The sequence below is a fragment of the Hemiscyllium ocellatum genome, chromosome 10 (assembly GCF_020745735.1).
Source record: "Hemiscyllium ocellatum isolate sHemOce1 chromosome 10, sHemOce1.pat.X.cur, whole genome shotgun sequence".
Classification (NCBI taxonomy): Eukaryota; Metazoa; Chordata; class Chondrichthyes; order Orectolobiformes; family Hemiscylliidae; genus Hemiscyllium; species Hemiscyllium ocellatum.
In genome coordinates this window covers 78,569,860-78,594,920 of record NC_083410.1, presented here as the reverse complement: position 1 = coordinate 78,594,920, position 25,061 = coordinate 78,569,860, and the positions used below count along the sequence as shown (strand labels likewise).

General features: G+C 41.8%; 1 protein-coding gene across 5 annotated transcripts in view; it reads left to right on the top strand.

Moving 5' to 3' along the window:
- Window positions 1-25,061, top strand: part of LOC132819818 (unconventional myosin-VI-like) — a 273,784-nt gene that overhangs the window by 165,746 nt on the left and 82,977 nt on the right. For all 5 annotated transcript variants that reach the window (XM_060831639.1, XM_060831642.1, XM_060831641.1 and 2 more), the window contains 6 exons: window positions 1,368-1,448; window positions 7,610-7,790; window positions 14,108-14,252; window positions 21,553-21,710; window positions 22,661-22,752; window positions 24,408-24,480. In XM_060831639.1, the coding sequence (XP_060687622.1) occupies window positions 1,368-1,448; window positions 7,610-7,790; window positions 14,108-14,252; window positions 21,553-21,710; window positions 22,661-22,752; window positions 24,408-24,480 (730 nt within the window). The remainder of the gene's footprint in view (window positions 1-1,367; window positions 1,449-7,609; window positions 7,791-14,107; window positions 14,253-21,552; window positions 21,711-22,660; window positions 22,753-24,407; window positions 24,481-25,061) is intronic.

The following is a 25,061-nucleotide window of genomic DNA, read 5'->3' as shown; positions in this document are numbered from 1 at the left end:
TTTGTACATGTTCTAACTTCCCCAGAAATGCTCCCAGTGATCCAGGAATCTAAAACCCTCCCTCTTGCACCAACTCTTGAGCCACACTTTCATCCAACTTTCCTATTGCTAAACTTGCTAGCACGTGGTACTAGGAGTAATTTGGAGGTTGAAGTCCTTTTTAATCTCCTGAAGAGCTCCCTGAATTTTCATTATAAAACCCCATTCTTCACTTTATCCATATCATTGGTATCAATATGTGTCATAACCTCCAACTCATGACTCTCCCCTTTTGGGATACCCTGCAGCCGTTCAGTGATATCTCTGACTGTGGCACTAGGGTGACAAGACGTCATTCTGGGCTCCTGTCTTTGGCTGTCAGACAGGAAATGCCTGTCTGACCCCCAGAATAAACAATTCCCTATCAGTATGGCTTTGCCGCCCTCCACCTTCTCTTCCAATTCCACCCTCCACCCCCTCCCCCACAACTCCCCAATTACAGTCGAGCTGCTTGTGGTACCATATGTCTAGCCCTGTCTGCATTCCTCCACGGTACCTTGTCAGCTTCCAAAATGGAATATGGTTAGTGAATGGGAACCCAATGGATTTCTGCACTACCTGCCTGCTCGCTCTTGGTTGTCTGGTGGTCATCCATTCCCTCCCTTCCTCTAGTCACTGGAGCTGCGGTGTGACCACCTCTCCAAATGTGCCATCCATGTAACTCTTGGCATTTCGTGGTTTTTTTTTTGCTACTTGCGTTTGATGAATTAGTGGTCGAAATCAGAGCAGCCTCTGTGCTATTCTGCTGATGTTGCTCCAGATATTGAAATATTGTTTCTATTTGTCTAACCTCTAACATTTGCATTGATTTGAGTATTCAGCCTGTTGTGCTTGAAAGTTTGCTTGAATTGGTGAGGTTGCGATGTTGTGTAAGCATTTTGTTTGTTTAAAACCTCTCATTGTTTGATGATCATATATTAAACTTTTGTACTCCATCCCTCCTTCGCTTTCAGATGTGGAATTTCCTTTCAGTTCCAGTTGAAAGGTGACTATTAATGCAGTGAATGTAATCCTGTAGACAATCCCTGTTCTGCGATCCAGGGACGCCAGATAAGACTGCTTTAACCAAGAACGCTTTTGAGTCAACAGTCACTTAAAGAATAAGAAAATTAAGCTCTGAGGTCAATATACATTGACAGAGAGCTTTGTTTGTGAGAAAATGCATTTTGTTTAAATGAGGCAGGTTACCACTGAAGTTTAGTCCAATGGTCATTAGACAAATCAACTGCTATAAGCTTTTTGATTTTCTTTCCTCCTTGGATGAATTTGTTTTGTTTTATTGTGATAAAATATCTCTCTCTTGTGCTAAATTCATCTCTTTGCTGTAGTATCTGAGTCGGGGGTGCACCAGGTACTTTGCCAACAAGGAATCAGACAAACGGATTCTACAGAATCGTAAAAGCCCACAGGTAAAGTACTAACACATAGCGAAATTTGCGCCTGCTTCTAGCAGGGAGCTGGCACAGTACGTCCCATCGGCTGCATGCTGGTTAAGTTTAAACTTTCAGACAGCACATCTTTTAATTTTAATCTTTGAAACCCATGACCCAATAAGTGCTCAAAATTTGTTAAGCTATTCAGAAGTGTGTGAACACCTTGTGTACAGATTAAATTTTGTTGCTCAGTTTTAGAATGCTGTAGAGCAACAGCAGAATATTTAAAGAAACATTGCAAGGTATTGGGATCATTTGCATAAATTTTAGCTTTGTACAGTACAAATGTTAGTGAATATAGAACTAAGATAGGTAAATGGAGAGTAAAGACATTGGATGGTGGAATGGGTTCAGGAGGCTGAATGAGTTATCTGGTCTCAAAAAATGACGTGCTGCAGACAGAAGAGGTTGGTCACTGATGAGGGATTGGTTGATTATATAAGAGACCAGGGATAAATTCAGAGTCTAACTAAAGTTTTGGGGGAAAGGGTTTGTCCAACAGTTAAGTTTTGTCAGGCTTGGCCTAATTTCCAGAGATGAGAAAAGGTTCTTTCCTCACATCACTGAAGGTGAAAGATTGAATGAATCTCTGATTGCAATATCCCAGTTGTATGAACGAGAGGATACTGTGTAGAAATTGAACACTGAACTTGAGCAGTTGACAGTCATAGGTCTGCTGAATGGGTTTTATCAGTGTTTGGGTAAGGGAAAAGCAGTTGTTGCTTTACTATGATATACATTGCCAAAGAGAATTGAAATGGTTTTATCTGGAGAGAAAATGGAATGATTATATGTAATGCTCAATATTTGCTATTAATCTGCAGTACAAGAATTAGTGTATTGTGCTGTGATATTTTCAAACCATTCTGTAAAAAAAAACAGTATTTAACTTGAGCACGACTTCACATCTTCAATTTTCATGGCATCTGTCGATTGAGTTCTGTCTTGTGTTTGTTTCACTGAATGTAATTATACCTTTGAACATCTGATGCATTTTCTGACATTTTGATGAATGTAGCACTGTGAGAGAGTAGGTGTGTGTATATCGTGTTGAGTAGTAATTTCTGTATCTTGTTCTAATAGCTGTAAGCCTACATATGACTATTACATAGAGCAACAAGCTCAACAGAATTCCTAACAAGTCTGGAGTAAATTGCTCACTGATTTTTTTTTTCTCTCTGTTGCGTTAGCTCTCAGCACCTCTGCTTGTGCTGATCTCAGAATCCATAGTTATTCATTGTATCCAGCTAATATTGAATATGCTTCTTTGACTCCATTACCTAAATATCACACCTCACCAATCAACACGTACAATGCTGTTGACAATTTATAATTTTCGAGTAAAAAATGAGGTCTGCAGATGCTGGAGATCACAGCTGCAAAAGTGTTGCTGGTCAAAGCACAGCAGGTTAGGCAGCATCTCAGGAATAGAGAATTCGACGTTTCGAGCATAAGCCCTTCATCAGGAATAAGAGAGAGAGAGCCAAGCCGGCTGAGATAAAAGGTAGGGAGGAGGGACTAGGGGGAGGGGCGATGGAGGTGGGATAGGTGGAAGGAGGTCAAGGTGAGGGTGATAGGCCGGAGTGGGGTGGGGGCGGAGAGGTCAGGAAGAGGATTGCAGGTTAGGAGGGCGGTGCTGAGTTGAGGGAACCGACTGAGACAAGGTGGGGGGAGGGGAAATGAGGAAGCTGGAGAAATCTGAATTCATACCTTGTGGTTGGAGGGTTCCCAGGCGGAAGATGAGGCGCTCCTCCTCCAGCCGTCGTGTAGTTGTGTTCTGCCGGTGGAGGAGTCCAAGGACCTGCATGTCCTCGGTGGAGTGGGAGGGGGAGTTAAAGTGTTGAGCCACGGGGTGATTGGGTTGGTTGGTTCGGGCGGCCCAGAGGTGTTCTCTGAAGCGTTCCGCAAGTAAGCGGCCTGTCTCACCAATATAGAGGAGGCCACATCGGGTGCAGCGGATGCAATAGATGATGTGTGTGGAGGTACAGGTGAACTTGTGGCGGATATGGAAGGATCCCTTGGGGCCTTGGAGGGAAGTGAGTGTGGAGGTGTGGGCGCAAGTTTTACATTTCCTGCGGTTGCAGGGGAAGGTGCCGGGGGTGGAGGTTGGGTTGGTGGGGGGTGTGGATCTGACAAGGGAGTCACGAAGGGAGTGGTCCTTGCGGAACGCTGATAGGGGAGGGGAGGGAAATATATCCTTGGTGGTGGGGTCCGTTTGGAGGTGGCGGAAATGGCGGCGGATAATACGTTGTATGCGCAGGTTGGTGGGGTGGTAGGTGAGAACCAGTGGGGTTCTGTCTTGGTGGCGGTTGGAGGAGCGGGGCTCAAGGGCGGAGGAGCGGGAAGTGGAGGAGATGCGGTGGAGGGCATCGTCGATCACGTCTGGGGGGAATCTGCGGTCCTTGAAGAAGGAGGCCATCTGGGTTGTGCGGTGTTGGAATTGGTCCTCCTGGGAGCAGATGCGGCGGAGACGAAGGAATTGGGAATATGGGATGGCGTTTTTACAGGGGGCAGGGTGGGAGGAGGTGTAGTCCAGGTAGCTGTGGGAGTCAGTCGGTTTATAATAGATGTCTGTGTTGAGTCGGTCGCCCGAGATAGAAATGGAAAGGTCTAGGAAGGGGAGGGAGGAGTCTGAGACAGTCCAGGTGAATTTCAGGTCGGGATGGAAGGTGTTAGTAAAGTTGATGAACTGTTCAACCTCCTCGTGGGAGCACGAGGCAGCGCCGATACAGTCATCGATGTAGCGGAGGAAAAGGTGGGGGGTGGTGCCAGTGTAGTTGCGGAAGATGGACTGTTCCACATATCCTACGAAGAGGCAGGCATAGCTGGGGCCCATGCGGGTGCCCATGGCAACTCCTTTAGTTTGGAGGAAGTGGGAGGATTGAAAAGAGAAGTTATTCAGGGTGAGGACCAGTTCAGTCAGTCGAAGGAGGGTGTCAGTGGAAGGGTACTGGTTAGTGCGGCGGGAAAGGAAGAAGCGGAGGGCTTTGAGTCCTTCGTGATGGGGGATGGAGGTGTACAGGGACTGGATGTCCATAGTGAAATTTATAATTTCTAAATTTATAATTTAGAAAGATTCCGCTGTTCACCAGTTCAATTTTAGTTATGCAGAATAATTTTCATTGATATTCCATTTGCAATTTCTGCTGACTGTACTTATCAGTTCAAGAAAACAACTTTACCAGGTTATTCTGTATCCGTTTTGCTCAATGTGGAACCAATTTTAGGAGGTCATGTTTCGTCATCAGTTTTTAATCAATATTAAAAACCTTTCTGACATCATAGAGTGATACATCATGGAAACAGACCTCTGGTGTCTGTACCTTTTAGAAAATGTTCAATTTTTTTAGGTTTTGAGTGGAAGGGATTGAATCAATTTTGTGTTGTGGACTGATTTAGTTGATCTTGTTTTTATTACTTATCCCATTTGTATCTTGTTTGATGTCCTCTCCATATGAGAGAGAGTTTCTTGGCACGGATAGCAGCTTATGTGATATAATTCACTGCAATAAATTCACATGCAAATGACATGAATCTGTTTTAAATGAAACAATGTTACTGAAGTAAAATCATCTTTTTTTCTTTCCCCTTTTAAATATCAGGAAGAAGAGGTGATCAGTTTTGTTTCTCATGTATCTGAAGTTTGTATGATGTAACTGTCTGTCAGTCAATACATTTGCAGATGCTTACATCACTCCTGTGTGGTGTAGTTGCCGTTGCATGCATTGATCTTTCCACTAGATTAGTTTTTTTTTGTTTGGTTTATGCCAACATGGTAAGGGGTAAATTCTGTAATAAGTGTTTAGTAGTATTTTCTTGTTTAGTCGTGGTCTTTTTATTTTGGCATTTTGTTGGAGATGGAAGCAGGCAAGATGACTTGTATGTCAAACATCAGCTGCAGTTGAAAGCTGTTTTAATTGTGTTCTGTGGGGTTCTATTTCTGATGAGATGAATATTTGAGGCATAGACAGTACTGTGCCATTGTACTGGGCTATACAACTCCATCTGAAGACTTTTTTGTATTTCCTAATTGAGACACAACCGTATGTGTTTTGCACACTTTTTACATTGTGTGTTTTGAGGGTGGATGAATGTCCCCGTTCTTGAAGTGAAAGAAAGAATGTAGAACATGACGACAGTGCAGTAGGCCATTTGGCCCTTGATGTTGCGCCAGCCTGTGGAACCAATCTGAAGCCTATCTAACCTAGACTATTCCATTCTTGTCCATATGCCTATCCAATGATCACTTAAATGCCCTTAAAGTAGGTGAATCTACTACTGTTGCAGGCAGTGCATTCCATGCCTCTATTACTCCTTTTTGAGTAAAGAAACTACCTCGGACATCTATTTCTTCTCAATTTAAAGACATGTCCTCTCATGCTAGCCATCACCATCCGAGGAAAAAGCTCACTGTCCACCCTATCTAACCCTCTGATTATCTTCTATGTCTCAATTAAGTCACCTCTCAACCTTATTTCTAATGAAAACAGCCTCAAGTCCCTGAGCCTTTCCTCATAAGACCTTCCCTCCATACTAGGCAACATCCTTGTAAATCTCCTTTAAACTCTTTCCAAAGCTTCCACATCCTTCCTATGATGCGGTGACCAGAACTGTACGCAATACTCCAAAGGTGGCAGCACCAGAGTTTTGTACAGCTGCAGCATGATCTCATGGTTCCAAAACTCAATCCCTCTACCAATCAAAGCTAACACACCATAGGCCGCCTTAACAATCCTATCAACCTGGGTGGCAACTTTCAAGGATCTATGTCCCTGGACACCACGATCTCTCTGCTCATCTACACTACCAGGAATCTTACCATTAGCCCAGTACTCTGCATTCCTGTTACTCCTTCCAAAGTGAATCTTCTCGCACTTTTCTGCATTAAACTCCATTTGCCACCTCTCAGCCCAGTTCTGCAGTTTTGATAACTGGTTGAAAGAAAACAAAGCTAGACTAGAGATTGGATAGCATCTCATTTAAAATAGATGCAATCAAGACAAATGGGAGCTGAACAGAACTGACTACATTAAAATCCTGCGATGATAGACTGAGTGTAGAAGCAAATCTGATATTAATGAGAGAAGTGGGGCTGGAACGGAGATGGGGCGAGAGATGTGGAATCTGATTTCATGAATTTGTGATATATGGAATGGAACTTTGGATTGTTTGGAGATATTTTGCTCTGGATTTCCTCATGTGCGTGGTAAATCAAACGTACTTTGTCAAAACAGGTCCCTGGGTATTCTGAATTAAATCACAGAAACAGGAATTGGAAGCAAGTGGAAGTGTTTTGAAAGCACAGGTATCCAAAGCAGAAGAGGAGAAATAATTTGTGTATCTGAGAGTCTGATTATAGGGCTGCCTTGAAGTGGACAGTTGTGGAGAGACATCAAGGGTGATGCAGTGATCTGTGGTAGAGTTTAGAGAAGTTAAGTGATCATTTGTTGACTTTGCATTTGAAACGTCAAGTGTAAATAGCATTACTGAATCATGCTTTTCCTAGGGAGATGTGTGTTGATATCTTGCACTTTAATTTGCCATCTTGCACTCATCATTATCTGTCATGAATTTGAATTTTGTATCACTTAGCAAACACTGCTTCTCCCTTTATTTTCATAGAAAGGAACTCTTAAAAAAATTGTATACTTAATGTCCAAGCTAATTGAAACTTTTACAGATAGATAAGGGCATTTTAGCAAGAAATGTTTTAATGCCTGCGGAAAGTGCATGGGGAATATTTTGATCTGAATTTCCTCATTTACACGGTAAATCAAACGTGCTTTGTCAAAGCAGGTATTTGGGTATAATGGATTAAATCACAGGAACGGGAATTGGAAGCAAGTGGAAATGTTTTGAAGGCACAGGAATCTAAAGCAGAAACAATGTAAAAACTGCAAAGTATTACAAATGATTGTCAGTAGATATAGCTTCTTAAAGAGTTTCAGTTCAGGCAAATATATTATTTATTTTTTGGTGTGTGCATGAGAAATTGATGTGCCAGTTTGCATGCATATTATTATAATTTTGGCTTAAACATTCTGGACCGATTGAGTGCATGTTTTTTTGATAATAAGTCCTTGATTCTGTTTGATGTTAGTTGATGTATTGGATTTTTTTTCATTGTCTCCTTCCAGTGCCTTAAAGAAGGCTCACTGAAAGATCCATTGTTGGATGACCATGGTGATTTCAACCGCATGTGTGTTGCTATGAAGAAAATCGGGCTGGATGACGGAGAGAAACTTGATCTGTTTCGTGTAGTTGCAGGTGTTCTTCACCTTGGAAATGTTGACTTTGAAGAAGCCGGAAGCACCTCAGGTATGGCAACCATCTCATTGGTATGGATGCAGAGTGCACTGTTCGTATGGCCCAGTCCAGTGGTCTGAAGATTATAACATAATGTTACTTAACTGGCTACATGTCAGACAGTAAATTATTCTGATAGCTTGTCTCATGGGTTGTTGGAAAGCCAACCACTGAATGATGAACTTTGACACATACAGAATAAGGCCTGATTCGAAGAGGGAATTTATGTGAACAACACCAGCGTTAATTGTCTGTAGTCAGAGTCATACAGCATGGAAACAAACCCTTCGGTCCAACCTGTCCACGCCGACCAGATATCCCGACCCAATCTAGTCCCACCTGCCAGCACCTGGCCCAAATCCCTCCAAACCCTTCCTATTCATATACCCATCCAAATGCCTCTTAAATGTTGCAATTGTACCAGCCTCCACCACTTCCTCTGGCAGCTCATTCCATACACATACCACTCTCTGCGTGGAAAAAGTTGCCCCTTAGGTCTCCTTTATATCTTTCCCCTCTCACCCTAAAACTATGCCCTCTAGTTCTGGACTCCCCGATCCCAGGGAAAAGACTTTGTCTATTTATCCTATCCATGCCCCTCATAATTTTGTAAACCTCTATAAGGTCACCCCTCAGCCTCCGATGCTCTAGGGAAAACAGCCTCTCCCTGTAGCTCAAATCCTTCAACCCCGGTGACATCCTTGTAAATCTTTTCTGAACCCTTTCAAGTTTCACAACATCTTTCTGATAGGAAGGAGACTAGAATTGCATGCAATATTCCAACAGTGGCCTAACCAACGAGGTGTACAGCTGAAACATGACCTCCCAACTCCTGTACTCAATACTCTGACCAATAAAGGAAAGCATACCAAATGCCGCCTTCACTATCCTATCTACCTGTGGCTCCACTTTCAAGGAGCTATGAACCTGCACTCCAAGGTCTCTTTGTTCAGCAACACTCCCTAGGATCTTACCATTAAGTGTATAAGTCCTGCTAAGATTTGCTTTCCCAAAATGCAGCACCTCACATTTATCTGAATTAAACTCCGTCTGCCATTTCTCAGCCCATTGGCCCATCTGGTCCAGATACTGTTGTAAACTGAGGTAACCCTCTTCACTGTCCACTCCACCTCCAATTTTGGTGTCATCTGCAAACTTACTAACTGTACCTCTTATGCTCGCATCCAAATCATTTATGTAAATGACAAAAAGTAGAGGACCCAGCACCGATCCTTGTGACACTCCACTGGTCACAGGCCTCCAGTCTGAAAAACAACCCTCCACCACCACCACCTACCTTTTGAGCCAGTTCTGTATCCAAATAGCTAGTTCTCCCTTTATTCCATGAGATCTAACCTTGCTAATTAGTCTGAAAATTTGTTGCTGGTTAAAGCACAGCAGGTCAGGCAGCATCCAAGGAACAGGAAATTTGACGTTTCGGGCCAGAGCCCTTCATCAGGAATCTGGCCCGAAACGTCGAATTTCCTGTTCCTTGGATGCTGCCTGACCTGCTGTGCTTTAACCAGCAACAAATTTTCAGGTCTGATCTCCAGCATCTGCAGACCTCACTTTTTACTTGCTAATTAGTCTCCCATGGGGAACCTTAGATCACATCTACTGCTCTGCCCTCATCAATCTTCTTTGTTACTTCTTCAAAAAAACTCAATCAAGTTTGTGAGACATGATTTCCCACGCTCAAAGCCATATTGACTATCCCTAATCAGTCCTTGCCTTTCCAAATACATGTACATCCTGTCCCCCAGGATTCCCTCCAACAACTTGCCCACACTGAGGTCAGGCTCACTGGTCTATAGTTCCCTGGCTTGTCTTTACCGTCCTTTCTTAAACAGTGGCACCACGTTTGCCAACCTCCAGTCTTCCGGCACCTCACTTGTGGCTATCGATAATACAAATATCTCAGCAAGAGGCCCAGCAATCACTTCTCAGAGTTCTCAGGTACACCTGATCAGATCCTGGGGATTTATCCACCTTTAACCGTTTCAGGACATCCAGCACTTCCTCCTCTGTAATCTGGACATTTTGCAAGATGTCACTATCTATTTCCCTACAGTCTATATCTTCCATATCCTTTTCCACAGTAAATACTGATGCAAAATATTCATTTAATATCTCCCCCATTTTCTGTGGCTCCACACAAAGGCCGCCTTGCTGATCTTTTGAGGGGCCCTATTCTCTCCCTAGTTACCCTTTTGTCCTTAATATATTTGTAAAAACCCTTTTGGATTCTCCTTAATTCTATTTGCCAAAGCTATCTCATGTCCCTGTTTTGCCCTCCTGATTTCCCTCTTAAGTATGCTCCTACTTTCTTTATACTCTTCTAAGGATTCACTCGATCTATCCTGTCTATACTTGACGTATGCTTCCTTCTTTTTCTTAACCAAACCCTCAATTTCTTTAGTCATCCAGCATTCCCTATACCTACCAGCCTTCCCTTCCACCCTGACAGGAATATACTTTCTTTAGATTCTTGTTATCTCATTTCTGAAGGCTTCCCATTTTCTAGCAGTCCCTTTACCTGCAAACATCTGCCTCCAATCAGCTTTTGAAAGTTCTTGACTAATACTGTCAAAATTGGCCTTTCTCCAATTTAAAACTTCAACTTTTAGATCTGGTCTATCCTTTTCCATCACTATTTTAAAACGAATAGAATTATGGTCACTGGCCCCACAGTGCTCCCCCACTGACACCTCAGTCACCTGCTCTGCCTTCTTTCCCAAGAGTAGGTCAAGTGTTGCAACTTCTCCAGTAGGTACATCCACATACTGAATCAGAAAATTGTCTTGTACGCACTGAAGAAATTCCTCTCCATTTAAACCTTTAACACTATGGCAGTCCCAGTCGATGTTTGGAAAGTTAAAATCCCCGACCATAACTACCCTATTTTTCTTACAGATAGCTGAGATCTCCTTACAAATTTGTTTCTCAATTTCCCTCTGACTATTAGGGGGTCTATAATACAATCCCAGTAAGTTGATCATCCCTTTCTTATTTCTCAGTTCCATCCAAATAACTTCCCTAGATGTATTTCTGGGAATATCCTCCCTCAGCACAGCTGTAATGCCATCCCTAATCAAAAATGCCACTCCCCTCCTCTCTTGCCTCCCTTTTTATCCTTCCTGTAGCATTTGTATCCTGGAACATTAAGCTGCCAGTCCTGCCCATCCCTGAGCCATGTGTCTGTAATTGCTATGATATCCCAGTCCCATGTTCCTGACCATGCCCTGAGTTCATCTGCCTTCCCTGTTAGGCCCCTTGCATTGAAACAAATGCAGTTTAATTTATTAGTCCTACCTTGTCCCTGCCTGCCCTGACTGTTTGACTCACTTCTGTTCTCAGCTGTACCCGTCTCAAATTGATCTCTTTCCTCACTATCTCCCTGGGTCCCACCCACCCCAACCTTACTAGTTTAAATCCTCCCAAGCAGCTGTAGCAAATTTCCCCGCCCTTATATTAGTCCATTTCCAATTTAGGTACAATCCGTCCTCCTTGTACAGGTCGCTTGTACCCCAAAAGAGATCCCAATGATACAAAAATGTGAATCCTTCCCCAATACACCAGCTCCTCAGCCATGCATTCATCTGCTCTGTCCTCCTATTTCTGCCCTCACTAGTTTGTAGCACTGGGAGTAATCCAGATATTACTACCCTTCAGGACCGCCTTTTTAAATTTCTGCCTAACTTTCTGTAATCTCACTTCAAAATCTCAACCTTTTCCCTTCCTGTATCATTGGTTCCAATGTGGACAATGACCTCTTGCTGGCCCCTCTTCCCAGTGAGAACATTCTGCACCCTTTCTGAGACATCCTTGATCGTGGCACCAGGGAAACAACACACCATTCTGCTGTTTCTCTGTTGGCCACAGAAACGTCTGTCTGTACCTCTGACTACAGAATCCCCTAACACAATTGATCTCCTGGAAGCTGACGTACTCCTTGTTGCATTAGAGCCAGTCTCAATACCAGAAACTTGGCTGTTCGTGTTTCGTTCCCCTGAGAATCTACATTTTCCAAAACAGCTTACCTGTTTGAAATGGGTATATCCACAAAAGACTCCTGCCCTAGGTGCCGACCTCGCTCATCTTTCATGGGGTCAACCCATCTATGTGACTGTATCTGAGACTACCCCCCCCCCCCCCCCCCCCCCCCCCGCCCCATCACATACTGTTGCTGTTGCAAATTCCTCATTGCTTCTATCTGTGTCTCTAACCGATCCACTCGATCTGATAAGATTCGCATCCAACAGCATTTATGGTCGATATAATCCACTGTAACCCTTAAACTCTCTTTAAACTCCCACATCTGACAAGAAGTCCAAATCACTGCAAAGGCCATTTTTGCTCCTTCACAATCTACAGGCCCAGAAAATAACACCATCTTATTCCTCTACAAACACTGCTCCAGGTTAAATTAATAGCTACGTCTTGTATTTTAAGTTTAATCAAGAGACTTATCTGCAAAAACATATAATCAAGAAAGAACCCACTAATACAGCCTTTCTGTTGGACAGATTAAAACAACAATTAACTTATCTGATTTTGTGTTGTGAACCAAACTGGTTCCTCCAAGATTAGTCGTGAAATTCACTGTTTGTTAATTTTCCCAGGTGCACTCCAATGTCGAGTGGTTAAGGCAATGGACTAGCATTCAACTGGGATTTCCCCAAGGAGCTTCAAACCCTGCCCTTCATGTATCCTGATCTCCCAGTTTTTAAAATGACATCCTGCTGACTTAGTCATCATTCAAATGCCTGAAAAGCTGTCTAATCGCACCCATATTAAGTGGGGTGGCACAGTGGTTAGCACTACTGCCTCATAGCATCAGGGACCTGGGTTCGATTTTACTCTTGGGAGACTGTGCAAACACCACACAGACATTCTCCTGATATGTCTGTGGGTTTTCTCTGGATGCTCTGGTTTCCTTCCACAGTCAAAGATGTGCAGTTTAGGTGGATTAGCTGTGGGAGATGACTGGTTACAGGGATAGGGCAGAGGGGTAGGTCTGGGTGGAATGATCTTTGGATGATCAGTGTAGACTCTGGGCCGAATGGTCTGTTTCCATATTCTGGGGATTCAATGCATTCTATAGTGGCCTATGACTAATTGTATTTAAATTTAAATTCTGTTTTAAATTAAAGTCATTGTTGCTCAATTTTCATAAGTGGTAGGTGGGCTCTGATATTTCAGTAACTTCACTAATTCAGATGGTGTAGGTGATGTTTCGTCTGTTGCTCCTCATCTTAAAATCCCCAGAAGTTAGCCCCAGATTTTGGTACTTTACGTTGTTCTGTGTGACAGCATGAACATTTTGATGAAATGCCAATCTGTTGGAATTGAGGGTAGGTAGGTACAAAAGGTTTCACATTAGGAGGCCACAAATCCTTTGGAAAGAGCCTCATGGACATTACTGCTCATGGAACTGGGAGCCACAATGGAAGTTGTTTTAAAAACAACAAAAAAAATCAAAGAGTTAAATAGTGATAGAGGAAATGAAATAAGACAAATAATAACTAATACGTTAATTAAAATTAATATATAGCACCAGTAAAGACAAATGTTACTGTTCCCGTGTCCTGATACTCCATGCATGGCTGTAACAAAAATAATTGTCAGTTTAGTTCATTGTTTAGATAAATTCTTTGGCTCAAGTATTTGTCCATAATATCTGAGTTTGGGTGTTGAGAGTTCAAGCTCCACAATCACCTGGTGGAAATGCGTCATGTAGAGCAATAATTCAGTGCAGGACTGAGTGTTGGATGGAGTGTTAAATGGAAAAGCTATTCTTTGCCAAGAGACTATGCATGTTTAGCAATCAATAAAAATGGAGTACTGTGAGCAATCTTTCCCCTGAAGTAATAGCATGAAAGACAGATTATTTGCTCACATTTTAAATAAATGTGTTGTTGTAAGGTTGTATAACTGGATGTGAAATGATGTATTGGATTTCCTCACGACATGCAAAACGCTCTCTAAATATGAATCCATTCACTCCTGGAAATGTATCCAATGAATATTTAACCATATTTTCAATGTGTAGCACATTTTATCTGTCCAAATTTTTTCTCTTTATACACATTCAAGAAATGTTTTTGCTTGTTTTAGTCTCTCTAATGACTAAATAATGTAAGTAAATAGAAATAAATATTTGTGGTGCTTATCTGACTGATTGTATTGTTATGTTCTATAGATTTTATGAAATTTATAAGTGAAGAGAACTTATCAACATTAGAATCAAAAAATAATGAGCATAATTTATATTGGAGTGTACATCGTAACTATGCTTTCAGTTTTTAATTGATGTTATTAATTGTTAGGTGGATGTGTCCTGAAGAACAAGTCAAGTCAGTCACTCGAGCACTGTGCTGAACTGCTGGGGTTGGATGGCGATGACCTGCGTGTCAGTCTGACCACTAGAGTAATGTTGACCACAGCTGGAGGTGCCAAAGGCACAGTTATCAAGTAGGTAAACTCTTCCGTGCTCCATAATCCGGTAACTCTGGTGTTTTTGAGAAATGCTTTAGTAAGGCTTAAGATTGTTGTGGTGATGATTGTGGTCATCTGTACTTCTCAGTACAGATTTCTGATCAGTGCTCCGGATTTTCTCATCTTAAATAATCAAATGTCCAATCTGTTTCTTGAGACCTTAGACAATGATACAAGGCACACACTGATCTTTGATCTTTGAATTTCAAGTTCATTGGTCATAATTCATAATTTGATTTGGTTTATTTACAATTAATGTTCCTGATTTCTACATTCAAGAACTAAGTGGTTTTAATACTGAAAATAAGGTGGATTTTGTATAGCTTTTAGTATTGAGTAGTTAAGAATTTGGAATGTGAAACAAGCAATAGGACGTGTGACAGATGCTCTTTAATAGGTGAGCTTGTGGAAGTCAATGGATACAATTTGAGAAAATACCATGCAGTACTCATTTACTGCCACTAGAGATCTGTATTGTACTGAGAAGGAGCAACCTGCAAAAAGCTGCTGTTCAATTCGTGATTTTGTCGAGTAGTAGTTGCGTCCAGTTGGACGTTATTATAACATCTAGGCCTACTTATAGTTCTAAATAAAAATCCATCTCTTGGAAAGCAATTGGGTTGCCACCTTGTTTCAGTACTGCTCATAGTGTCTGTAAACTACTAACATGCTGAAGTATTGTGGCGAAAGCAAAATGTGAAGTAAAATAGATTTGTAATAGATTATGTAATTTCTCATTGCATGCACAAATTATATCAAGTCCTACATGCGATATGGTAGCTCAGTGGTTAGAACTGCTGCCACACAGCTCCAGGGACCTGGATTCAATTTCAGCCTCAAACGACTGTCTGTGAGGTGATTGCACGTTTCTCCCTGTGTCTGTGTGGGTTTTTTCTGGGTGCTCTGGTTTCCTCCCACAGTCCAAAAATGTGCAGATTAGGTGCATCGGCCATGCTAAGTTGTCCATGATTTCCAGGCATTGTGTACGTTAGGTGGATTGGCCATGGCAGATACAGGGTTACAGGGGTGAGAATGAGGGGCATGTGAGTCTGGGTGAAATGCTTTTCGGAGAGTCGGTGTGGTCTTGTTGGGCCAAATGGCCTGTTTTCACAATGTAGGAATTCTATGAATAGAAGCCAGCTTGCTGACTTAATACTGGCATTATTCCTAGCCATACCTAATGTTTGGCTCTCTGCTTGCTGCAACAAATCTGTAGCTACTGATTGACTCAACTGTGCCCTCATCACCATCTTTAATATCTGACTTACCAATAAAATCATAACTTTCACTGTGTCTGGCTGTTGCCAATATCCTGGTAATGGGCTGACCTTGATGTCACATTTGTTTGTGCGATGAGCTTCTGTGGCATCTGTGAAATAACTCCATGAAGGCCAATATCCCATATCCTTACTCACAAGTCCAATTCTCCTATCATTCATCTGTGTGTTGATTTATTTATATTAGCTCCCAGTCAAGCATATCTTTACTTTAACAGTTTCATCCCCGTTTACATATCTCTTCATGGCCTTGTCCCTCCCTATATCTGTAATCTTCTGCAGCCTCACAACTCTCTGCATTATCTGTGTTTAATATTGGCTTCCTGTGCATCTCCAGTCATAAGGGTTCTTCCTTTAGTAGCTGAGCTGTCAGTTGTTTAGGCCCACTGTCTGGATTTCATTTTCTACTCTGAGATACATCCTATCGTGTTTTATTCCTTTAACATGCTACTTTAAACTTACCTCTCACTAGGCATTTGGTCATCTGACCAAATATCTCCTTATGTGAATTGGTGTCATATCTTATTTTAAAATGCTCTTTGGGATGTTTCATTAAGAAAAAGTCTCTTTTATAAATATTCAAAAACAGAAGTTGCTGGAAAAGCTCAACAGGTATGACAGCATCTATGAGGAGAAATAAATTTAACGTTTTGGGTCTGGCAACCCTTCCCCAGAACACCTTTATAAATATAATTTGTTATTCAGTTCATTGCCAACAGTTGATCAAAATGTTGCAATCAGATCTCTGTCACAGCAATTCAGATTTGAACACTGAGGCGAAGAGGTGCAGATTGCCACAATGAGTCCTAATATCCAGCTCTGTTTAAATGTGCCATAAGAAAGCAATTCCATTAATTGTTTCAAATTACAGTCATTATAAATGTTAAAAGCTTCAGTGTACGTTGCCTCATTTCTCTTTCTTCCAAAATGTACCTATTCACAACTCTGTGCATTAAATTTCACCACATTGTGCCAATCCCTCTGTACATTTGAGGGCCGTCATTGTTGCAATTGCTATAAAAACTAACCTCTTCTCGAAAGAGATTTGAATTCTCAGTGATCGACTAAAATGTTCAAATTGTTAAACTACACTACCCAGATTTGAATATCTCCTTAACTTCCTAACATGCTCAAAAACCCTTGAGCTGCATTTATGTTACACCGCTGCAGAATTGCACCCTTTCCTGGAAACAGTCCAAAGCTTTTCTTGGCTTGCAACATCCCTGTTTTGCTGAGTCATAATGTTCAATATATAACCTTCAGTCTTCTGAGAATCCCTGAAACAATTTGCAACTTCAAGGTGCACTGTGGTGACACCTTACCCCAGCCACACCAATTTAAGTCTTCTAGTTGTCTTATCTCTCCACACATCCTGTTTCTTTGACTAGCGAACAAGTTATTATGACCTTGTTTCTGGTGGCTATCAAAATGTACCTTTTTTTATCTTTTTTTTTGTCTGTCTCTTTACTCCACACGCTCACGCACTTGCTTTCTCGGTCCAGAGTTTCTGAAACAGTAGATGTAGTGGTAAGGCCAGATGCCTTTTGCTTTGTCTCGTTAAAATCAACACTTTGCTTTCCATAGAGTTTGACCTGAGCATCTGTCTCCATAGCAACTGAATATCATGGACTTATTGCCACGCAGACGTTGCCTGCACCATCTGCTATTTCATTGAATTAAAGGAAATAGTTTAATTGTAATCATTTCTCAAAGCCTTGTAGCAATGACTATCCTCTTCTCACTTTACAATTTTGACAGCTTGTGTGAGTTCAGCCAGGGAAACAGACGGTCAGCAGGCAGACATTCCTCAGACTCTTGAGGATTGTCAGTCTCCTCAGCCATACTTGCAATGTTTCACAGAGGGATCTTAAGGTCGAATGGTGCCTATCCTGTGATTCTGCACTGTAGTCTGGTCTAACCCCACTCTAGGAGAAAATGAGGACTGCAGATGCTGGAGATCAGAGTCAAAAGTGTGGCACTGGAAAAGCACAGCAGGTGAGGCAGCATCCAGGGAGCAGGAGAATAGACGTTTATGCCTGAAATGTCAATTCTCCTGCTCCTCGGATGCTGCCTAATCTGCTGTGCTTTTTCAGTGCCACACTTTTGACTCCTAACTTGACTCTGTCTGATGTAGAGACTTGATAAACTGGCACAAGTTTGGCTTCTCACAAGCATTCTCTCTTTTATTGGATCCCCGATTCCTCTTGTGAGAATGGCTCACAACTTCAACAGAATTGCAGCATTGGGTTATCCAAATTAGACTTCTCGTGGTTTCACTGTGATGTGAAGGGATGCTTGTTTTCTTCATTATGATTATAAAATTGCTTCAGGCTCAATTTTCTTCTGTAACCTTCACCAGGCTTACCAGCCATCAGTTCCAGCCACCTGCGGATCCCCATTATAATCACATTAGCTGCAGCGATAGAAGTTGTTATTCCCGCCTCAATCCTATCTGCTTCTTGATCTCTCTTCCCTTTTTTTGAAATGGTCTTTCAAGCATCAAAAATAAAAACCCAAAGTGGATACTGGAAATCAGAAACAAAAACAAAAATTGTTGGAAAAACTCAGCAGGTCTGCGAGCATCAATGGAGAGAAAGCAGAGTTAACATTTCAAGCCCAGTGACCCTGCTTCAGAACTGATGGTAGCTGGGAAAAAGTTGGTATGTGTGCTGAAGATGGGGTGAGAGGAGGGGCGGTAGAAAATGATAGCTGGAGATGGAGCCCTGACAGAGCGAAATAGTTGGGCATACAAAAGAATGGGTAACGGTTAGTCTGGGAGAATAAATAGCTGCTAATGGAGTCCATTAGTGGCTGACAATGGCTTTCTTTTGTCATAGCAACCTGTGAGATTACAAGGCCTGGTGTGTGGGGTTGAGGTAAGGACAGGAGAAAGTACTCGAGCCCTAAAATTGTTGAACTCCATATTGAGTCCAGAAGGCTGCACAGTCTCAAAGCAGAAAATGAGGTGCTGTCCCTCCAGCTTGTGCTGAGCTTCACTGGAGGACTATAACACGCCTGAGATGGAGGTGTTGACCAGGGAACTTGGTCTGGTGAAGTGGCAGGCAACTGCAAACTCAAGTCATCTCTTTGTACAGAATGCAGATGTTCTGCAAAGTGGTCACCCAGTCTACTCGTCAATTACCCAATGTAGGGGAGACCACATTGTCAATAGCAAATGCAGCAGACTAGATTGAATGAAATTCGAGTAAAGTTCTGCATCACTTAGCTGGTGTGTTGGGCCCTTGGATACTGAGGATAGAGGAAGTAAACGGGCAGGTGGTGTTACACCTTCTGCGATTACAAGGGAAGGTTTTGTGGGTCTGTGTTAGGAGTGAAGGAAGAGTGGACCAGAGTGACCTGGAGGGCAGTGGTTCCTGTGAAACCCTGACAAGGGAGGGGAAAATGCGTCTGGTGATGGCGTCCCACTGGAGGTAGTGGAAATGGTGGCTAATGATCCTCTGGATGTGGTTCCTGATGGGATGGTGGATGAGGATGTGGGGGATCCAATCGCTGTGTTGGGGGAAGTGCCGAAGTGAGAGAGATGGGTCAGACATGGCTGAAGGCCCTATCCACCATTGTGGTGGGAATCTTCAGTTGAGGAAGAAGGTTGGACATTTTGAAGACCCCCTTGTTGAAGTTGGCATCATCAAAACGGATGTGACGAAGACTGTGGAACTGGGAGAATGGAGTAGAATCTTGACGGGAAGTAGGGTGTGAGAATGTTTAATGAAGGTAACTGTGGGAGTTGGTGGGATTGTAGTGGGTATTAGTGTCCATCTATCTCCAGAAATGGAAACAGAAGTTGAGGAAGGGAAGAGAGATGTCAGAGATGGATCAGGTGAAGGTGAGAGCAGTGTGGAAATTAAAAACAAAACTGATAAATTTTTTTTCAGTTCCAGAGGAGAGAGAGAAGGAGCACTGACTATGTTATTGACATACCAGAGAAAGAGTTGTGGATGGGGCCAGAATAGGACGGGAGCAAAGAATGTTTCCCGCCACCCCCCCCCCCCCCCCCCCCCCCCCCCCCCAACCACCACCACCACCACAAAAAAGAAGAGCATAACTAGGGAGCATGCAAATATCGTGGCCATACCATTGAACTGAAGAACATATGAAGATTTAAAGGAGAAATTGTTCAGAGCGAGGATGAGCTCGGCTAGGTAGAGGAGAGTGGTGGTTCAGACCTTTTTTTCAGGAAGAAGCATTTTTAAATTGTGTTGGAATGTTTTTAAAAATTGCTTGCAGATTTTTCAAGTATTACTCTTTGCGCAACATGTCATTTCATGGAGGTTGTAGAACTGTTTGGAATATATGCCAACAGTGTCATGAGCAAGTTTTGAAGAGAGTTATTTAACATCATATTTTGTTTTTAAAAGAGATCAGATCAATGTTCCAATTAATCAGGGAATTTTATTCTCTCCTTGTTTTATTAATAGTGAGTGCTGCTAAAATATGCTGTCTTTGAGTGTCTCAAAGGGTCTCCATTGAAGTATCCAATGATAGTGAATTACCTTTGGATTTTTTTTCTGGTAATTTGGTTCTGTGGCAGCTTCAAACAAGCAGCTTGTCACTGTTCATTGTGAGAATATAGAAAACAAGAACTGCAGATGCTGAACAAAAACAAAATGCTGGAGAAATTCAGTAGGTCTGGCAGCAATTGTAGAAGGCAAAACAGTTAGTGTCTTAAGTCCAGGGTCCCTTTCTTGGAATTCTGGAGAAGGATCCATGGACTCAAAACATTAACTCTGTTTTTCTCTCTAGAAATGCTACCAGACCTGCTGAGTTTCTGCAGCATGTTGTTTTTGTTTTAAAATGTATATGTAGTTAAATAATTGAGGAAAAACCTAGTTAGTTTAATCTTGATCTTTTATAATTAATGTGGACAATTTTACTTTTAATTTATTGACCTTCATCTTCCAGTCTAATGTAGACTCACTTATAGAATTAGGAATGGACTATGATTATATTTGGCCTCACTTTCATCATTCAAATTGCAAAGATGTGTTGATGAGAGGATTAGTTATCTTGTTTTCTTATCAATTAAATATGCTACTATTGAGGGAAAAAATTCAGTGATAATTGGAAAGAAATTACTATGATGTACTGTTGCAATTCATCTGAGAACGTTCTATTTGGATCATTGCATTTTATTGTAAGTATGACCTCTACAAATCTTGGCTGCACTTCTATGTTTGAATAGCACTACGGACGTTTTAAACCGTTTTTATAAATGTAAAGTAACACTTGAGCATTTATCCCTGATTAGTCCTATCCCATGTGATGCTGTTCCCCTTGGTTTTAGAATTGTGTTGATGTTTAAGATGCTGTTGGTTTGGGAGACTGCAGAATGGGGCCAAGCTGGGGTTGTGATGGGGGGTCAAATCAGTGTTTTAGATTGAACCACAAGTGTATGACCATCAACCTGCTCAGCCAGAGCAGAACCGAATAAGGGTGGTAGGTCACAACAGCTTTCCTCCTTGATGGCTTTTAGATCCAGTCATGGTGCGGCACGGTGGCTCAGTGGTTAGCACTTCTGTCTCACAGTACCAGGGTCCCAGGTTTGATCCCAACCTCGGGCGACTGTCTGTGTAAAGTTTACAAATTCTCCCCTTGTCTGCGTGGGTTTCCTCCGGGTGCTCCGGTTTTCTCCCACAATCCAAAGATGTGCAGGTTAGGTGAATTGGCCATGCGAAATTGCCCATAGTATAGAGTGCATTAGTTAGAGGGAAAAGGGGTTTGGGCGGGGTGACTCTTCGGAGGGTTGGTGTGGAGTTGTTGGGCTGAGGGGCCTGTTTCCACACTAGGGAATCTAATCTAATCTAAACGTTGACATCATGTGTAATGATGGAGGGCCAATGAATAAACAAAGGAACAGCTCAAAATTCTAGCATTTATACAGGCTCAGTACTACTGAAATGATGTAACTGTCATCACAGGAACTTGTTTCTGAGTGAAACTTGTTTGATTGCCTAACTGAAAGCTGCTCTGGTGTTCTTCAGGGTACCCTTAAAGGTGGAACAGGCAAATAATGCCCGAGAAGCTTTGGCCAAGGCAGTTTATAGCCATCTGTTTGACCACGTGGTGAAGCGGGTCAATCAATGTTTCCCCTTTGAGACTTCCAGTTTCTTTATAGGGGTTCTGGACATTGCTGGGTTTGGTGAGTTTCCATCCTTTCATATTTTTAAATATTTAAACTGTTAATTTTATCAACTTGAATTTTTATGTTATAACTGCATTATGGTAGACTGCTTGTGCTCTCTGTTAGCCCTTCTGTTCTGTGTGCTGCCCCTGCCATGAGCCGTCAGCACCTCACCCATTTCTATGGCAAGGGTGAGAGAGGAGATGTACCTCTCCCTATCTTGTCTGCCCATCCAATCATTTGAGGCTGCCCCAGCACTTTTTATTTTTCCCTTTTTTTCCCCCTTTCCCCCCCCCCTTTTTTTCCCCCTTCCTTTCTCACCCTCTCTTGCACTCCCTCCTCTCTAACGCTCTGTCCTCCCCATTAAAGGAATGCTGGTAGGGAAAGTGTAGAGCTTGTTGTGGAAGGAAAGCAAGCTCACTAAACGCTAGGGGATGTAGAACATGGAGGAGAAAGTGAACCAGACTCTGAAGAACAAGGACTGCAGTTATGGGGCGCAATAGTTTTGGGAAACTGATGAAACAGCTTATTGAGGTTGAATCTTTATTCACAATTTCAGAAAGCTGCTTTGCTTTTGTTTACATAATTTGAAAGAAGTCAAATTCCTCACATATAGAAGAAAGTGATGGACTGCTTAAGTAGTTGGTTGAAGTAAAGTTTGTACTTAGTTTGTCAAGTTTGATGTCCTTGACAAAGTCAATATATTAGGTTGGAATAGCCGAGTGTCAATTTGTGTTGATTCATTCGTGTCAATGCAAGCTTCTGTGTAGATGGGGCAGTACATCTCTGAAACCTATCCTCTACATGAAAGCTCTTTGCAAGCCCACCCCCCACAACCTTGCAACAATCTTAGTTTATAGAATTACAGATAATTCAACATTTAAGATTGTTGAGAAAAGCATTAGCAATTATAAATCGCCCTGCAAGCTGTGCGGTGTTTGCTGACCTTTTCCAGTTTGTATTTTCAGAATATTTTGAGCATAATAGCTTTGAACAATTCTGCATTAACTACTGCAATGAGAAGCTTCAGCAGTTTTTCAATGAAAGGATCCTAAAAGAGGTACGACATGCACTTATTTCTTGTGTCTATGTCAACCTAGATTAAAATTGATGTAACAGAAAGATCGTATGTTACCCAGAGGACATTGTAGACTGCTGTATTTCATTCTATGTAAGTTCTGCCTCAGGTTACTGCAGTTCCCTTGAAACCTGCTGATAAACCTCCTCTACAATCTTTCTAGTTCTGTTGTATCTTTTCAGAAAAGTTGTGTCCAGAATTATCCATGATAAACAAATTAAGATCTAACCAGTGATTTCCCAAGTTCTAACATGTTTGTTTTTTCTATTGTATTCTGTTATTTATAAATCCACATAACCCATGTATACCTTTTCTAATTTTATAATGTTAGCTTTCCTTCATTAACTCATTTTTTGCTCAATTAAAGTTTAATCTGTCTTTGATTGTATATATCACCTTCGTAATCTACCTTGCCACCTTTAAGGGTTCTTGGATATGAACACTTTGATCTCTCTGCTCATTTACACTTTGTCAGTTGTACCATGTATACACTTGTTGCAACATATCCTCCAGACATGTACGCTTTATACTTTTGCGCATTTTACTTCATTCTGTAAGACTGAGAGATGTAGGAGGAGGTCATCTAGCCTGCTGAGTCTACTCTGCCAGTCAAAGAGAATGAAGCTGATCTGATGGCCTTCAACTTCACTTTTCTGCCTTTTCCCATAACCTTAATTCCTTTGTAGTTTACAAATCTGCCTATCTCAGTCTTGAATATAATTAATTGACCCAACCTCAATAGCCTTTGCAGTAAAGAATTCCACAGATTCACTAATCTGAGACTATCCTCTCTTAAGATTCCTCCTCATCTCTATCTTAAAAATGCAGTTCCTAATTCTGAGATGATGTTCTGTAACCCTAGACTGTGTCACAAGGAGAAATGACCTTTCTGAATCTACCCAGTCAAGTTTCCTAAGAAGCTTGTATATTTCAATAAGGTCACCCCTCATTCTTCTAAACTCCATTAAGTGCAATTTGAACTGAATGGCTCTCTATGCCATTTAAAGGGCAGTTAAAGATGGGCAACAAATGCTGGACTTGGTGATGCCCACATCCCGTGAAAGAATAAATAAAATTCTTCCTACGTTAATTTTTGAATATTTTTTCTAGCACACAATTGTGTATTGTTGAATAGTCATGAATGCAATAGTGAAATTATTACACCATTTGGAGAAACAGTCATTCATATGGTTGCACGGTGGCTCAGTGTTAGCACTGCGGCCTCACAGCACCAATTCCAGCCTCAGGCGACTGTGTGGAGTTTGCACTTTCTCCAAGTGTCTGCGTTGGTTTCCTCCGGGTGCTCCGGTTTCCTCCCACAGTCCAGAGATGTGCAAGTCAGGTGGATTGGCCATGCTAAATTGCCCATAGTGTTAGGTGCATTAGTCAGAGGGAAGTGGGTCTGGGTGGGTTATTCGGAGGATCAGTGTGGACTTGTTGAGCCAAAGGGCCTGTTTCCACACTGTTTGGAATCTAATGTAACATCAAGAATGTTTTTTTTCTCTGAATAACATTTAGTAATAGCAACGTAAAGAACAACATTTATATAAATTGATCAAATCTTGTTCTGAAAATTTCAAACAATCACTTCAGATGGTAGATATAGTAACACTGACCTGATGTCTCTTTGCCTTTAGGAACAAGAGCTTTACCAGAAAGAAGGCCTTGGTGTGAATGAAGTGCACTACGTTGATAATCAAGACTGCATAGGTACGTAACAAAGGAACTTGCTGGAGAGCCTCGTTTGGCTGCGACTTTTCCTGATAATTTTTGGATGTGAAATGTTGATGCTTTACATTCCGATTCATTACTAATTATAAAGGTGCTGCTAGTCAACATTCAAGTTCTAAGATGGGTGATTGCAGACAAGTTAGGTTAATGTGACCTACCAGGATTTCCTTGGATCTAGAATGATCACAGTGGAGCAAAATGCAGCAAGTGTAGCATTGCTGTTAAAGGAAGGAACGAGAGAGAATACAGGGAACTACAAGCCAGTTATATTGACGTTGTCATTGGGAGTCACTGGAATCTATTATCAAGAAACAATTAAAGGCACGTAAAATATCATTACTGTTTGTCATTTGTTAGTATATGAATAGGAAGGGTTTCTTGTTGAGTATTTGGGCTGATAAGTAGTTCTTCTACTTCTGTTTGTAACCAGTGGATCGTAACATGTTTTTTGCTGAGCATACAAGGCTTAAACTTGCAATGTCAAAAATTCAAAATGAAGTATCACTGCTTCCATTGCCACAAATATAAATGTAAACTAGTGTTTAATGTGCACGCAAACA